Source organism: Prosopis cineraria, unplaced genomic scaffold (assembly GCF_029017545.1).
Source record: "Prosopis cineraria cultivar Desert tree isolate PC_DT_omini unplaced genomic scaffold, ASM2901754v1 PC15, whole genome shotgun sequence".
In the NCBI taxonomy this organism is placed as follows: domain Eukaryota; kingdom Viridiplantae; phylum Streptophyta; class Magnoliopsida; order Fabales; family Fabaceae; genus Prosopis; species Prosopis cineraria.
In genome coordinates, this window is record NW_026555346.1 from 2,319,523 (window position 1) to 2,338,392 (window position 18,870).

An 18,870-nucleotide genomic window follows, 5' to 3' on the forward strand; every position below is an offset into this window, starting at 1 on the left:
CATGTCTCAAAAAGCCTTTTCCACCATCCGGTCCTACGTGCCTCTACCTTCTAAAATGAGTATCCCTGTATGAACTATGGATGAGCCTTACATACAAAATTTGTGTATCAACGATCCTATTGCACTAGAGTAGCGGCGGGTTTAGAAAGCAATGCAAATGAATGAAGGAGATGAAATTTAAAATAAATTAAATTGCGAGGCCAGAATTAATTTCAGCACTTTTAAAAAATAAGATTATGAATAATTTAATATTTACACACACAGTAGGGGTGACAACCATGATGGGCAAGCATCCTTGCCTCCTTTTGATTCCGCCATCTGTTTAGGGGCCCTTTACAATGACTACCCAGCTTTGTTATCATTATTATTTTTTGAATTAATGGCACTTGCTGTTAATAAGCTGGAGATGAAACTCATCACATGATAACAAATATCCATCTGTTTAGAATATAAGTGATTTTAAATGAATTACACTTTTACACTAATATCATATTTTTATGTTTATTATTATTTAATAGAATGTCTTACTTAAAAATGAATGACGAGTGATTTATTTACTAAAAACATTTAATTTTAATAGGTATTGGCCAAGTACCGCACGTATTGTAGAATATGGTACTTCACATGATATGAGGATTTTTTTTTTCCCCTAATCCCTTACATGTATTCTATGATAAGCAACACTGTTTGAGACATGATCAGGGAGTAAAATGTGAGCACTTTTTGATAAACAGTTTGAACATTAATTCCTCACATTATAAGGAACAAATTTTTTTTTTTTTTTGGGCCTAGGAGGGACTAACTCTCGAGTTAAACCCGATCACATGAAAAATTGAATGAGAAGTGAGTGCTTTCTTCGATCTTAACAGAAGACAAAGAATCCCCCTCGATGTTGCCAGGCCCAAAAATTGCATCAGCGAAAGTCCACTAACCAAAAAAAAAAGTACGGACTTCAGTTAAACTAACCAATAAACAAATCCTGGATGCGTTGGATAAATGTTTTCGCGCACGCTCTGTTGGTGTTGGGTTTTTAGTTGCGCGTAATACTTTTACTGGGTATTTTTTGGGCTATTTCTTTTCTAGGTGTTAAAAGTTGAAAGTTTGGATCCCACGTCCTTCTACTTGAAAAGCAGATCCTCAGATTTTTTTTTTTTTTTACCAGAGCAGGTCCTCAGAATTTGGGATCTCAGGTTTCTTAGTTGCAGCGGAAATATGGGCGTACTCCCTCTCCCTCTCCCTCTCCCACTAGTTGGACTTCGATCTTGGTCGATGCAGTCAGAATCTTGGTGTTCTTTGAGCTTCCAAGTTGTGGTCCTTCAATTTCCTCTGATATTTCGAGATTAGATCTTTCAATACTCGTTCCATCTTGCGCTCTTTAATTAGCTTTAGAGTTAAAATTGAGATGCGGAGCTTCCGACGTTTGACTGCATACTTCTTTCCGGTGCGTTCAATCACTCTTTTCGTTTTCAAATCATAAATTGCGATGAATAATTTCTCATTTGGATCCGGAAGTCCAAAGCCCTACCCAAAAAGCGAATTTGACTTGGAATCCGGAAAACCCATAAAACGATCCCGAAAGTTAAAACCTCGCATCTTCACCCCATCAGAATGATCAAATCATTTGGGAGTCGCCTTCATTACTATTTCAAGTTGCACCCATTTATGGGCTTCTTCATCTCCTTGTGTTTTGGGATCACAATTCTTCTGGTCCTTTCTGTATACGAAAGCCACTACAGAACGGTGAATAGCTATGGTAAACTCGATCTGGGTTTGGACGATTATCCATTCCCGAAGCTTCAAAATCTTATAATGGTTGCGGGCCATTCTATTTATACGAGCAGTAGTTGTGGGAAGATCGAGAAGGAGGAATCTTGGTATCTGGAACCTTATCAGAAAATTGCTGGTCAAGCTGCTACTTTTATGACTCACATACGAGAGGGAATTGATATTGCAGCCAAAGATGACTTGGCTCTGCTCTTGTTTAGTGGAGGAGAGACCCGTAAAGATGCTGGTCCTCGCAGTGAGGCACAGAGTTATTGGGCTGTCGCTGATTCCAAAGGATGGTTTGGTGAGTTCCTTCTTATCAAAACGTCACGGTCTCCCATTGGCAGATTTTTACTCGATCATTGAAAGCCAATCTGGTGACTTGTGAAGTTGAGTCTAGGAACCACAAACAGGGGAATGATAAAAGGAAGAAAATATTGCGTTTTCCTGTCTGTGCTCCAAATCACTGAATGCTCAGCGAAGCTATTTTATATCTTAAGTTCATATAAATTAGTGCTTGAAACTTGTAAATTTGTAATCCTTGGCAATTCCCACACCTTTTGATGCTCCAATGACATGATCACACCACAATTCTGCCTGTTGATTGTTTGTGTAGGTAAAGAAGAAAGTGTGAAATGGAGAGCACTTACTGAAGAGCATGCCCGTGACAGTTTTGAAAACCTCCTATTTAGTATCTGCCGATTCCGGGAGCTCACCGGCGCATATCCTGAGAATATAACCGTATGTATCTTATCCAAGCATCTGTCAATTTTTCGTTTAAATTTGGAATACATGAAAGATATTTTTTTCTTGTGGGTGAATCTTCCATCTGTTAACTACAGCATGTGGATATTTGGAGAGGCATAGAACAGCATATACGAGAATTGCTGATAAAATTGCCTTTTTCTGACGAGTGTCATACTTCAATATGAACTATATTTCGGATTCTTATGGTTATATCCTAAGAGGATCTGAGAGAGTTGAAGTTTAGTGATTACGCCAATAAAAATCATTATTGCTTAGGGGGTTTTGAGATAGGTTCTGATTTTGTTGAATGTGGGAATCAGGTTGTAAGCTATGATTTCAAGCAAGAGAGATTTGCGAATCTGCATCGATCTGCAATTGGGTTTCCAGAGTCAAGGTTCTTCTATACAGGCACTTCTGCTGCATCAAATGCAAAAAAAGCTGCTTTAAAAGGGGAGGCACTGGTGCGAGCCCAATTCCAGAAAGATCCGTTTGGGTGTCAAAGTTCTCTTTATCACAAGAAACTACGGCGTGACCCGTTTCATCGCTCCATTCCTTACCCGAATGGTTGCCCAGAAATTCAAGCTTTATTCAGATACTGTGGACCAGCTCCTTACCCTGGTTCTCTCCCTTGGGCATAGCAAACCCAATTTAGTCAAATTACACTATGAACTACCGGCATGAGAGCTGAGGAGCCGGCAGATAGGATGTATTGAGCTTGAAAAATGGCGAGCCCTGTAGATTCAAGAGTTTTTCCATGTGTTTCAGGTAGGCTGAATTGATTCACCCCCGAGTGAAACATGTCACTGCCCCCGTGGGAGGGTATCAAAATATGCAATTTGTCCTCGCCGGGGAAAAACTGTTGAAGACGGTTCCCATAGTTTGCTTCAAAGAGAGTTCTTACTTGTATATTTATTTGAGTTATTTCAGATTAATTTTTAGAAAAATTGAATGGAAAATTTAGGTAGCTGAATATTTGATATGTTTATTTCTAATGAAATAAAAAGACGTATTCTTTTTAATTACTATTTGGGAGAATCACGGTTAAGTTTCAAAACTTTAAATTAATAATAGATTCTCAGGCAAATTTTTTTAAAAAAATAAATTTTAAATATCGATTAAACAAGTATAAATTTAAAAGTGTTAATTGAAAATAAAACATTTAAGTTTCATTAAAAATATGGTTTGAATTGGTATTTGCAATTTTTTAAAATTAAATATTTTATTATCATTAATTTAATATTTTGAGATTTAATTGCTATTTTTTTTTTATTGCTTTACTGGCAAAGGTCCAATCCAAGAATGAGACATGGGCTAGTTTTAGTGGACCGACTCAGTCTTTTTTCCCCCGTGATTTTGGAGTTGAAAAACTTTTGTTTTGGTAAAATAAATAAAAACCTTACGAGTTAAAAGCTACTCTCACCGTTTTGTCATGTTCGTTTGAAGTTATTGCATCCATTGATATAATGTACTCCCTTTTATTTTTAATAGAAGACAATTTTAGAATTTTTTTAATTCTTAATGTAATTTAGAGTTGTTAATTTTTTTTGTTAAAATTTCATCCCTTTAGTTATTTATTATTATTTGAATTCCTAAAAAATATTATTATGGTTATTAATTATGAAAAGAATAAATTAGATAGTACTATATATTTTTATCAATTTAAATAGATAAATATAATTTCTTAATAGTTAGCATATATCAAGAAATATTTTGGGAAAATCACAATTAAGGAACCCTGAAGCAACATATTCATAGTTGAGGACTAATAAATTATGATTTAACACTGCAATTCTTGGGGTCCTAAGTGAAATTAATTCTAATTGTGAAAATACATATTTGCCTTTAATGTTTTTTTTTAAAAAAAAAACAGTACTAGCCCTCTCTAGATAAGCATTTCCACTATGGACACCCCACACACATCATCTTAAACCTCACCCCGCCCTTCATTTCTTTAATTCCATACTTGTCATTTGGTTATTCGAGAGTATATGAATCAAATCGCCTTGCCTTGCTTTTCTTCTGTCCCCCCCTTTTCTTGATCCCATCTTCTAGATTTCATTTATATGTTCCAGGTTAATCCAAGTGGTTTGTATGGCTTTTAACTCTACATTTTATTTTCAATGTCATTGCTGAGATATTTTCTTGTCTCAATGTCACAAATTATAATAACAAGAGATTTCCTACATACTCTCTCCACCTTTAATCTTTACCATTGATATTTAATTAACTATGAAAAAAGATCCCTATTGCAAGTGTTGCATTAAACAATATATTCACTTTCCCTTTTTGTTAAATTCACATCAATTGTTATGCTTGAACTTCCTATTCTACTTATTTTGGGACTCTTTTAGAAAATAATATAATACAAGATTATGTATTTTGAGCCTTCTAGATTTTAGCAATAAGCAATTCACAAGGATGCAACCTCCATTTAATTTTAACAAGATTAAATTATCTAATTAACCAGTGCAAAAAAATAAAAATGATCATGGAGAGCAATAAATGTTTTGATCTGGTGAACAAGTGACCAAATATTCATTTTAGCAAGACTCCATTTGATTTTAGCAAGAATAAATTCCCTAAGTAATTAGTGTAAAAAATTAAAAATATTCATGGAGAGTAACAACTGTCATTGTCTGAAAAACAAGTGACCATTTAAGAAAAACAAGACTACATTTTATTATAACAAGTGCAAAAAATTAAAATATTTATAGAGAGCAATAACTGTCATTGTCTGGTAAACAAATAATCATTTGAAAAAAAAAATAAGACTTCATTTTATTTTAACAAGAATAAAGTCCCTAATTAACAAGTGCAAAAATTAAAATGTTCATGAAGAGCAACAATTATTTTTGTCTGGTGAACAAGTGATCATTCGTGAAAAATGAAACTCCATTACATTTTAACAACAAATAATTTCTTAATTAACAAGTCAAGAAAATATGAAGATTAAAGAGTGTTTTGATATAGTGAACAAGTGACCATTTGTTTAAAAAAAGACTATTCAATTTTAACAAGAATAAATTATCTAATTAACTAGTGCAAAAAATTTAAATTTTCATAAAGAGGAACAATTGTCATTGTCTAGTGAATAACCATTCGAGAAAAACAGGACTCCATTCAAATTTAACAATAAATTAATAAGTGCAGAAAATTAAAATGTTCGTAGAGAGCAATAACTATTTTTGTTTGGTAAGCAAGTGATTATTCATGAAAAGTAAAACTCCATTCTATTTTAACAACAAATAATACCCTAATTAACAAGTGTAGAAAATTATGGAGATTAAAAAGTGTTATGGTATGGACGTATGGTGAACGAGTAACCATTTGTGAAAAAAATAATGCTCCATTTGATGTTGATAAGAATAAATTTTTTAATTAATTAGTATAGAAAATTAAAATGTTCGTGGAGAGCAACAATTATTATCGTTTGATGAACAAGTGACCATTTGAGAAAAACAAGACTCTATTCAATTTTAACAACAACAAAGTCTCTACTTAACAAATGCAAAAAATTAAAATGTTCATGGAGAGCAATGGCTATTTTGTATAGTAAACAAGTGATCATTCATGAAAAATAAAACTCCATTCTATTTTAATAACAAATAATTCTCTAATTAACAAGTTTAAAAAATTATAGAGATCAATAAGTGTTCTGATATGGTGAACAAGTGACCATTTGTGAAAAAAACAAGAATAAATTCTCTAATTGACTAGTGCACAAAATTAAAATATTCATGGGGACCATCAACTATCATTGTTTGGTGAAAAGGTGATCATTTGAGAAAACTAGACTCCATTCAATTTTAATAAGAACAAATTCCTTAATTAACTAGTGAAAAAAAATTAAATTATTCATAGGAGAGAATGACCATCATTGTCTAGTAAACAAATGACCATTTGATGGAGAGCAAACAATGTCTTGGTCTAGCGAACACGTCATTATTTAGGAAATTACAAGTCATCATTCCTTTTAACAACAATTAACTTCTTAATTAAAAAGTCTAGAACATTAATCATTTGAAGGAGAGCAACAACTGTTTTGGTCTGATGAACAAGTCACCACTTAATAAATAACAAGTCACTATTCCCTTTTAACAATAATCAATTTCTTAATTAATAAGTTTAGAGAATAACCATTTTCATTAATAGAACCAAGTATTGAAATCTTTGAAGAACAAATCATCTTTTAGGAGAAAAAAAACTCCCTTTCCCATTTTAAAAAGAAACTATTCCTGAATGAATAGATATTGCCATTGTATTATTGCAACTAATACATGCACAACGTTAATTTCACCAAATTTCATGCTAATATTTGTCATTGCAACAATAAATACTCTTATCAAATTTTATATCTGTTTACATTATATTGTTGTTTGTTTCCCTACTTTTGCAGCCTGAATTTGGATTCTTGCAAGTCTTATAAGTGCGAGGAGCCTCACCATATCTAGAACAATGATAAACTTTTTAGTTTTAGAATTGTGATTCTATCCTCCTACTTCGTGGCCTCCCTGGAGGTTGGCTAGTCAATGACAATTGAAGGAAGATTGATGTGGAAAAATTTGTTATCTATTATTTGCCATTTGTCATATCAACCTACAACCATTTAAAATAATTTTTACTCTTAATTTTGAATTTATAATTACAATTCTAATACCAACAATATATAATTACTATTCTAACAATAGAAAGTTCAATAATTTCAAATTTTAACTAAATTTTATACTATTTTCTAAATCAAAATTGTAGTTATAATATCAACAGTGTATCATTGCTATTTTAATAATAGACAATTCAATAGTTATAAACTTTCCTTTCTATTTGCCAAACTAAGTTAGCCAACAAAATAAACTATCTCAAATCAATCACATAGCAACGTTAAAAAAAAGACTAATTATATCAATTATCATTTGACAATAAAATGTACAATAAAATGTACATAAAGAGGGAAAAAACAGAGAGTAAAGTTTCAATCTTCAACAACAAAGTTTCAACGTCCACTTTCAATGGAAATTGAGAAATTTAGAACGAGTCATGCATCTTCAATCTATAATAGCAATAGGTGTTTGCTAGTAAGGTATTGTTGCTTAACAAATAAAAATATCCTAGCAAACTTCACCCCTTTGAGGAATAATGGGTGCTTGCAGCCTTATGCAGGAAATCTATCAAAATGTTATGAACTATATAGAAAGCATATTAACCTTTTTCTTGGAGAAGCCTAAAATTAAGAGACCCTTGTTCAATAAATGAGAAATATTCATCAACAACTTAAATATTTTAATGATTGAGCATAGTCTTTTTGAACATGCTTTCCTTTTGGATTTTGAAGGTAGAGAATGATGGATGATCACGATCCTTAAAAAGATTAGTTTCTTTTAAAGATAATAAATCCCGTAATTGATAATAATTATAGAATTTTAATAGGAAAAGAGAGGAAAACAAAAGACAATAATAGCAAGGTGGTATGGAATTAATAAGGGGAACTTGGATGATTGATAGTGGCTGACGGAGCTTTACTAGTGTCTACTATTGTTGAAGATGAGGACAACGATAAAGAAGGTCTTTGATATTCCTTGGTGTGGTAATCGAACTAGGTATAGGGGATTGAAGAAGTGAAGGGTGGGCTAAGGTTTAAAAAGATGGGTGTGGGTGCCAGCTCAAACACTAAGGGCAATTACATAGTTTCACAATAAAATTAATTACAAATAGGACCTTAGGGACTATAATGTTAAATTAAAATTCCTTGATTCTCAACTGTAAAAATGTTTCTCAAAAAGTCCTTAGTTGTGATTTTCCCAAATATTTTTCATTTGCAACTATCAACTAAGGTTGTATAATGGGGCAGGATGAGATGGTTTAAGGGATTGTTTTGTGTAAAATGGGCTAGGCCAGCCCGCATCTAGTAATGACTCACTGCAGCCTGTTTTGGAGGCCATTTGTAGCTGCCAGTTGGCCCAGCCTGTTTTGCATGATAGCCTTTTTTCAAAAAAAAAAAATTAGCACGGCATTATGGATGTACGTGACAGGAGAAAAACAATGAAAGAAATCTTTTAGGAAATATTATGAAGGCACACAATAGATTCCAAAAGCAAGAAAGAAGTGAGACACATGTCAAATTGTGACATACATGCTCATTGTATGGAATATAGATGCACCAGATTTCTCAAGTTATGAGCGAAAATCTTCAATGTCAGGTTTAGTGAATGGGTCAGAGGCATAACAAATCACAGCCATTTACGAATTGAAAGGAGTGAATTTTTTTTTTCCTTTCAATGTGGCAACGGAGATGAAAGTACCGTCCATAGGAATTGAATTGCAATCTCTTGCACTCTTAAATTTAAAATACACTGCTACAGTATATTTCTCTTTCAATCTATAAAAAAGGATAATGGCAATATAATAGTTAGAAGGAAAAATTAATCTTCTAGTCACTTAATTTTTAATTATAATTCGTTAATTTGATCTTCAACTTTTGACTCACTTATTATTCGATCCTTATTTTTTATTTTTTTTAAAATTATTCTTATCAAATAAGAGGAATAAAATAAATGTTTATATCTTATTTTAAAATATCCTCCTTTTACTCGATGTGTAATCTAAGCTAATATAAAAAAAAACTAACAAAAGTTAAATGATTGAGTTATAAGCAAGTGGGCTAAGTCACTATAAATCATACTTGAAAAACTCAATTATAAATAAATTAAAAATTTAAAAATTTTAAAAAAATTAATTTGTTATAATAAAAAACAATAAGCTACAGTCAAAGGCCTCGATAAAATGAGCGCCTGGTATCAAACTCCTAAACATTTAATAGAATATTCAAGCTCCCGCCCCCCCCCCCCTTTTCTTTTTTGGATTTAAATCTTCTAAACCCGAGAATGATAAATTTTTGTGAAGTTTTTTATTTTCAGTATTTTTTCTCATTTTATTATCTTTTATAAAATATAACATTTTCTCTTTCTTTCTTAAAAAGAAAAACTTTCATAAATTTACCATTTTCAACTTTAAAGAATTTAAATCCTTCTTTTTCTCCAATTGTCAATCACTCAGATGGGATTGAATAAATCAAACCGCCAAAACGGTGAGCACTTCTTGAATCTTTTCCCGAAGCCAAATGCGAAGTGAACTTCGTTAGAAATTGCAACTTTCAGATTCCAGAAAATTTAAACTCCATCAAGCGTCCAAGCTCAAAAGCCTTCAAAACACAAATTAGAGTGTTTAGATCGTCGTCGCCCGTAGATTGGACGAAAATTAGGGGAATCTAGAATAGAAGCTACCCTCTCGAACAAGTAGCCGTAACAATCCGAACGGGAAGGAATAGTTAGAGAGAACCAATATTTATTTTTGAAGAAATCGACCCAATAAATTCGGAGTATCGAACCACGAAGCGAAACTGTGATGTAATCGGTGAATCCAACCTTCCGATGCGAATCACGAAACTCTTCTGCACTGCCAAGAGAAAATCCGGAATGATGCATGTAACATCCAATTTAAATTTTAATGGCCAATTAAAAAATATTTTAAGGTAACTGAATTAATTAAGAGATATTTATTTAATTTAACTTATGATATAATTTTAAGTTGAGATTTAAAAAAATAGATATATATATAATAAAATAAATAAATATGAAAAAAAGGAGATTGATAAGTGAAATATATATATATATATATAGAATAAATAAAGAAAAAGAGAGCCACAAGTTTAGTAAAGGGGATTGATATTAAAAAAAAAAAAATAGTTGTTAGCCGAGCTGCAACAGGGGAGAGACAACAGTGGAGGCTTTTAATGGTCAGAATCTCTAATAAAATATTTGGAGTGAGATTTTAAAATTTTTAAAACTATGTAAGTATTCCAACTATTTTATACACATATTGTCTTTAATTTTTAATTTATTGATGGTGAAAAACTTAAGATTTAATATATTTTTAGTTTTGGATATTTTAATTGATTATTTAGTTTTTTAATGAAGCTAATGATGCTAGAATAATAATTTGTATGATTTATATTTGTCCAAATAGTTGATTTGGAGAATTAAAGTTAGGTTTTAATTGAGAAAATTATAAAGTATGAATATAGTGGTAAGTTATTCAAATTTAATGGTTTATTTTGGTTCAATGAAAGTTATATTGATGATCAATTGAATTGTTTTTTAGGTTTATAATTGAATCTGAATATCAATGATTTTTGTAGGTATTATAAATGTTAGAATTTTTAGATTAAGGATGAATTGAAAAATTATTGTTGTTTAATAGCTTTAATAAGTGAACTAAGATTATTGAAAGATGGGAATGTAATTGGGATGAAAAAATTTATTTGTGGCAATAAATTGAGACTTTTTTGAAAAAAATAATGTTTAGATAAAATTGGAATTTCTTTGTGATAATTAGTAGTTTATTTGGGATCAGAATAATTGTAATAAATGAATAATGATATGTGACATGAGATTAAATTTTTTATTTATAAGGTATTTTTATGAAAATTTATGGAACAAAGAAGAGAAAAATAGTGATATCAACAATGAATTATAGGCTAATTATAGCTTGTTGATATTTATAATTTGTTAGAAGAGAGTTTGAAATTTGGTTAGCCATACTAACCTTAAATAAGTATAAGTAATGAAAATTAAAGTGTAGACTCTAAAATTAGAATTGTTTTATTGATTTCTGTAATTAAAACTAATACATTATATTACCATGTCATGTATAAATTATTTTGTTGGTGAAAATTGTTTTAAATTCTAAGGAGAGACAAGCAAGGTTACCCTTGCTCATTCTCCTTAATCTCCAAACATCATAGCAATTACCAAACTTAACAAATTATACAAATGGAATCCTAAATTTTTAATATTTAAAACATTTGAAAAGATTTTACAAACTGAATATCAGAATTCATTTATATGTAGAAGTATATGGGATTAAAAAAAAATTAATGCATTTGCTTAAAATTTGGAAAACGATGAAACAATGTAGGAAATGAGGCATGCGTCGCAACTCTTCACACCTGTGTCGCAGCACATTGCATGCTTTTGACAGCAACCAAAGGCAACTTCCAACGAGCCCTATTTCTCTATCCGACATTTAATTGACGTGATCTAGATGTATACAGAGAGATTTCTCCTAACTCTAGTCAATAGCTTTGGTTTTACAATCAAATTATCTCTCATTTAAAAGTTGAACACTCATTTTAAAATCCTTCTTTTTTACCATTTTCACATAACTTGAGTGCCTAAAACTTACACCAAAAACTAAAAATTATGAACGCCACCTAGATGGACTAAAACAGACTTATACAATATGCCACATCACTAACTATACTTTATTAAATATATTTTTATTGTTCAACCCCTTAATCTTAAAAACAGAAGGGGGAGCTTAAATCTCACATTTTATTAATTAATCATTATAATTCACATGTCATATATGACTTTTATTTACATTAGTATTTTGGCCTTGATATAGATCTCACAATCAATATACATATATCCTAAAGGCCAAAATATACTATATAATTTAACAAAACACTTTTTGCAAATAAATCACAACTTGAACTAACCCTAATTAGCAATATCATGTAAAAATATACATATACATACTTCAAAAAGTAAAGAAGGCCTACTAATAAGATATCAATCCTTTCTCTTAAGCTAGTTTTTGTAATATTAAAGATACTAGGATAAGTATAGCCACTCAGTAATCAAGGTCTATCTAACTCATACTAATGCATGTTAATCAGTTTAGATACAAGTAGCAAAAATATTTAATTTCAAATCATTTAGCATGATCAATATGCATAATCACAATTATCACTTATATTAGCATGTATTCATAAGGTAATGACCTATTAACACATTTTTACATAAATGTAATACAAATCTCATAATTTTAATCATTAAGGTCACAATACAAACAACCATATACCCTTTTATCACTATATGTATGATAACACCTTTCTTGTATCCTCCTTATTTCTATAACACGAAATTGTGGGCTATAATACATTGGGATCATCTATGAACTAAGACTATCTTAGCCAAACACGTGTGAGAGATTACCCAGTCAAGGTTTTTTAACTCATTGGTGAGTCATGGTTTCCCCCATTTCTCACACTATGAGATGTCATTCTCCCTATACTAGATTCCTTGTAGTTAGGTTTAAGTCCCTTATTAAACTAGTGGGATAATAATATAGACAATCCAGGCAAGCCATCAAACTCGGATGAAAGCCTTATCACATGAATTTAATTCTCTACTTCTCTTCCTATGTGAACTCCTGCCTCTTATAATCATGCAATGCATGTATATGTAACACTTTAAGGCATGCAATTTCTCCATGTCAAGCATGCATAATACCATCATTGTGCTCATCTCATACATGAAAATCATTGAACACCTCATTTACATATTCGCTGAACTCCTCAACTATACATTTTGTTAAACTCCACAGTTATTACTTAATTGAACCTTACAATTTTTATTTCATTAAACCATTCACATATCAAGCCATTAAACCTCGCTTAGCACATAATCATTAAACTCCCTATTAACTCATATTATTGAACTCTAAAGAAATCATAGCATAGCACTCCACTGTAATGTTTCATAGAATTTTGCATATACCATGTCATTGAACTTTACAAAATCATGATAGTAGATTTTTGAAGTAATTAATACCATACTTGCATTTCATTCAATTTCACATATTTAAATTATCAAATATAAATTAATAAATCAATTAATACATGAAAGCACAAGAAAGAATTCTTTCGGTTACCTCAAGTCTTTGAAAGATAAAAAAATTTAACCCCTCAAATACACTCTTAAAGCTTCCATGAAGCTTGAATAGTGCCATATATGCTTACTCTATAATTAATCACAATATAATTCATCAACTCTTTTTGGATAATTTTTACTATTAACTCAAACATTTCTTCACTCCCAAGATTCAATCTCTTCTCATACAAGGGTATTCATAGGGTTTTTTTAACTTTTCTTAACTCATATTAACTTCATTAAACTCTTGAATAGCCATTAATGGAGCCACATTGCTCCAACCACTTCATTAATAGTGGATTTTTGAATATTTATGACTTTTAACGATAAAAAAATGCATAGAGCTATAAATGCGAGGTTTAAATAATTCAAATAATGCCCATTAACTCTATTTAAGTTAATGGGTTTGGACACATAACCTCTATGAATAAAAAATTATCATTCTCAACCACACCCTAACTTCCCAACTAGAGAAAATGGAAGAGAAGGAGCGATTCAAATTTTAAGAACTTACCTCTAGTGTTTTGAAACTCTAAAACACTTTAAATGCTTGAATCCCTTAAGTCCTATCAGAGCTCTTATATATCTCCTTCACTTCTCCTTTATTTCTTCTCAATTTTTTACGTTTAATATACCCTTATTTATATGAAAAAGTGGCTATGCACTGCGACGGATACACCATGCGCCGCAGTGTATGGCATAAAAGGGCTCGTCTTAGTTGTTTTACACATATGGCATAGCATGTGGCACATAACCTCCTCCTTCAGATTTTTTTTCCCTCTTTCATATCCGAATGACCTGGCTTCTTTTTTAACCTATATTTAGTGTTAAAAGTACAACTAAACATACCCGTTAAACCTCTCTGGCCACACACCTCACTAATAAACTTAATTATTTAAATCAAGCTTAATTAATCAAGTTTAAATTTTGAGGATGTTACAGTTGTGGTGGAAGAGAAGTTGTAAAAAGTAACTTATTGATAGAGTCACAAAGTAACCATACTTTAATTTGTGATTAGTGTTGTTTACTGTTATTTATATGATTGTTGAGAAATTATATTGTTATGTTTATGAAAAATTATGGAATTGTAAATGTGTTTTGAAATGTTTTTCCAAGTTGGACGTTATGTTGTAATATTGTTGAAAATGAAAAAAATTATGAAGATTGTAATGTTTTATATTTATATGATGTTGATATGTAATTGTTTGACTTTGTGACATATGTTAGGAGACTTATTATTGAATTTTTATGCTACATAATAAGCCCTTACTGGAGGCTCAATAGGTGTCTTGTAAAGATTTAGACTAGTCTAAATTTGGCCGAATAATTTGGCATCAAGTGAGGGCTACAACCCGATTAATGAAAGAAGATAGTGATAATTGTTTATCATGCACTACAATATCTCTTGTATTTTTTTTTTGAAATTATGAAATTGTTATTTTTTCACTTAGCAAACACACATATAACTATTTTCCTGTACTATTATAAATTGATATTGGTTAATGAGACTTTTGAGTTTCATTATATAGTTAACAATTTTTAAAAAATGAGCCAAATATGATGCATAGATGAGCCCCAGAGACTTAGTGGCGTAGATTCACTATCTATTTAAGGTATTTTGGTGTATGATTTCAACAATATTATATTACTAATGCTAAGACTTTTTAATTATTAACAATTGTATGAATGTAATGATGTGATCATGCCCTTCAAGCTATTTATATTTTTAGTAAACTTTGAATAACTGTAGCCTTAAAGTTTGGTTTATTTGGATGGTTTGAAATGACAGAATTATAAGGCCACATGTTTGGCTTGTTTTGAAAATTGATTGAATTGTCAATTATAGTTGTTAGTTTAGGGTTTGCACTTGTTGGAAGCATAAGGTTGGAAAAATATGATTTAGCCTAATGGCATGTAGGAGGTTAAATTTTTTTTTAAGATGTTGTATTGTGCAAACTCAAGTCAAATACTGGACACTTTTTTATTAATTTTATTGATATAAATTGTGTTGGGTAGCCGTAATTCAACTGTAGTTGTAGATGTGTGTGAGCAGTAATAAAAATTATTTTGTATTATTTGAAAAGCTTGCTAGGTGATTGTAAGATTTTGAAATGCATAATTATTTTTAATTTCTTATGTTATTTTGTGTATTGTGTTTCAATTTTTGAATCAGATCACATGAGCCTTTCATACTTAATCTTATTTTTAAATGCTTGGAAACTCAAATTTTAAAAAATGACAATTTAAGGAGCTTAATTTTGTTTACCATGATAATATTTATTTATCTAGGTTAATTTTTTTTACTATGATAGTCATTTTAAAAGGTGAAATAATTTTATAAAAATATATTTCATCTCTTTTTAACCATGATAGCCCATTTTCTACCATGGTAAAAATTATGTTTTATCATTTTTTTAATCATAAATTAGTTGACTACTATTTGTCATGATAAATATTCTTTTATCACGATTAAATTAATTATTTGAGAAAAACTAAGAGGTTGTTACAACGTAGTAAACGCCCAATCAATCGAAGAGTATCAAGGGGGAAGAGTTGCGAGCTATCAATGATGAGGTTTAGGGTTAGGAAAAGTTGATAGAAAGGAATGTGGACTTCGAGGAATTTTCTCTTCTGCTTTGCTTGTGCTTCCCTGATGAAAACAATGTTTAGACTTCAGTTTCATAAATTTTTTTTTATAATGTTAAATTGTAAACAAGATGGAACGGGCAGCTTAAGAGAGAACTCACGTTATGTGTTTTTTATAATGTTAAAATATGGGCGTTTACTATAATTTAAATTTAACAGCATATTATAATATTTAGGCTTCAATTTCATATTTTTTTATAATGTTAAACTAGCCTATGCTATCCCGTGCGATGCACGAGGAGCTAAATGTCAACATTTAAACATTGTAGCAAATAATAATTATACTATTATTGGACAACACATTATAATAAACTTTGTTCTACCACAATCACATGCAAACAAATAAGAAAATAAAAAAAATTAAATGGGTTTACAAATACAAGGCTTCAATTGTCACACTGACAATAAATTTTAAAATATTTTCTTATAAACAATATTTGTTGTTGAGCTGTTTTGGTGGCAGTCATCTCCATGCAATAGGATCTTTAGGTCATCTATGTCTTTAACTCTTGATAATGTCACATATAGTTGATCATGTGTGAAGACAGGCTTTGTAAAATATAATCCTACATGATATAAAAATTACTTTTTACTTTTATTGATAGTCATTGCAAAGGATAGCAATAAAGGAAATTGCCTTCGTTTCATCTTGAATGGCCACCTAATTTTTTAAGAATTCATGTCTATCTTATGAATTAATACCTTATCATTTTAATTTGATCCATTCAACTCGCTCATAATTTTTCTTCAATGGGCGAGTTTTAGCTCACTCATTTTGATCGGGTAATGGCAACGTTTTCGGCACTGCCGCCAGCGTCGGCAACTTGGAAAAGATAAGGTTAAAATTTATGGAGCAAATAATTAATGTTCTGGATGATGATATGGTATCAAATTTGAGGCCTGTAAATGCTATTGCTGAGAAATAATGATTGAATTCATTATTTATGATAACCTCTTCATTTTTATTACTATCGCTCTTTTTTAAAAATATAAAATATTTATAATTAAATTATATTTTATGTTCGTCTTTTATTTAATAATTTATTTTACTTAAAGACTAAAATGGTTGAATAATTTATTTATTAAAAATATTTTTAAAAAAACTTTTGAATTAAATATTGAAAAACTAAACATAACTTGTATTTTTTAAGATCTAATAAAATAAATGCATAATATTTTAAATAAAGTAGATAATTTTAAATCAACTTAAAACTTATAAAAAATATTTAACTTTCTAATTTTTTAAACTAATAATCATAATAATATATATATATATAATTACAATGTACTATAATTTAAAAGGGTTAACTATATATCTTTACCTTTTATTTAATAGTAAATAAGACTTTTTTTAAGCAAATAGTAAATAGGACTTCAAAATTTGTATTTAATTAAAATATATATTTAATATTAATAATTAATATAAAAATGCACCATTTAATTTAATTTCATAGCGTCTACACTGGAGGCGTCTTTGATTGCCGTCTAGGCACTTTTCGCTTATTTAAAAATCTCGATAATATCAACATAAGAGTGATTTAAATCTAGATGGAATTGAATCCAAATTTAATAAATTATTTTATATTTATTAAAATAAAAAATTAAAAAATATTTTAATAATTTTTTTATTAAAATTTTTATAATTTGATTACGTAGATATATTCTGTTCAGTTTAATTTAATATTAAAATTAATATAATTTTATATTTGGATAATTTATCATATTTAATAAAAACATAAAAGATTTTTTTAAAAAAAATTACACATTAAAATTTTTAAATTTAAAATGTGCAGATCTCATGATGAACACCGACGATCGAATCACAAAATTATGCATCGAAACAAATTCTCTCGCCCCCGAATTCTCTCTCCCGGTGACCTACCTGCGATTCTGAACAGTTCAAATCAAATTTTAATTATGCGAATCTGATCCGATACGATAGTCCAGATTTGGAGTGGACTCTCTACTGAATGGAGAGAAGCCACTTCCTCCAGAAGATAGAAGGCGAAGGCAAAACGACTGTTTCGTGACCAAAAGAAAATAAAATTTAAGAAAAAGGAACCATCAGGAACCAGAGTTTTATCCCCAAAAGCTACGACAGCTATACGGTCCGCATCATGGCTAGGGTTACAGAACCCCCATCACTTGGCTCCAATCAATCACACATTCATTCGAAACCGGACCAATCAGATCAACAAAAACAGATTATTTTCAGATCGCAAGAAAAAGAGAATACCAGATGAGAAGAAATAGGGCTCAGATAGAATGGGTACGAGAAATTTATCAGCACAGATTGATAAAAATCATCAGAGTGGTGCATGACTTTCTCTAATACTCATCACCGCCCACAACATCCAATATGAAGAAAGATGATAGATGTAATGTGCATGTGCGCAAGGGGAGAATATAAACGAAGTAAAACAGAGCGAGAGAAATGAAGGACACGATAGCCCTATCTGAGAAATTAAGCAGCGAAGAGGGCAAGGGTAAAGAAGAAAAGCAGAATGATGGTTATATATAGGTGGAGGAGGAGGCCGAGGTTAGTCCTGCGGGTATGGTGGCCACTGGCCAGTAATCTCAAAACGCAAACCCTAAACTCTTTTAAGTTTTATTGACAAGTTTGCCCTCACTAGGTTATCTTCTATCCCACGGTACAGTTGTCGGCAGCTCACGCCCCCGCGTGGAGCAAGAAATGGTTCCCTGGGACTGGGATAACTGCATGGCCTCAAGCCTTCGAGTTACGGCTAAAAGTATATTTTATAATTACGTTTTTTTTAAAATATTAATTTAAAAAAATGTCACCCATCTAATATTTTATTTATTAAATAATATTAAATAGGGATAATATAATGCTTAAAATAATATTGAAAAAAATAAAATTGATAAAATTTTATTTTTATTAAAGTGTTTATTTTAAAATGTTAAATTTTTTTTTAATATCTTA

General features: G+C 30.4%; 1 protein-coding gene and 1 non-coding gene across 2 annotated transcripts; one reads left to right on the forward strand and one right to left on the reverse strand.

The window, feature by feature from the left end:
• Nucleotides 1-1,153: 1,153 nt before the first annotated feature.
• On the forward strand, nucleotides 1,154-3,536 carry LOC129294462 (uncharacterized protein C57A10.07). Its single transcript, XM_054932855.1, is given in 4 exon segments — nucleotides 1,154-1,577; nucleotides 1,580-2,068; nucleotides 2,381-2,505; nucleotides 2,832-3,536. Coding segments are annotated over 4 exon segments (1,026 nt in total). The 5' UTR covers nucleotides 1,154-1,483; the 3' UTR covers nucleotides 3,150-3,536.
• Nucleotides 3,537-18,178: 14,642 nt separating this feature from the next.
• On the reverse strand, nucleotides 18,179-18,273 carry LOC129294820 (small nucleolar RNA Z221/R21b). The gene has a single exon (XR_008589453.1). It is a non-coding gene; the product is annotated as a small nucleolar RNA Z221/R21b (small nucleolar RNA).
• Between the last annotated feature and the right edge of the window lie 597 nt (nucleotides 18,274-18,870).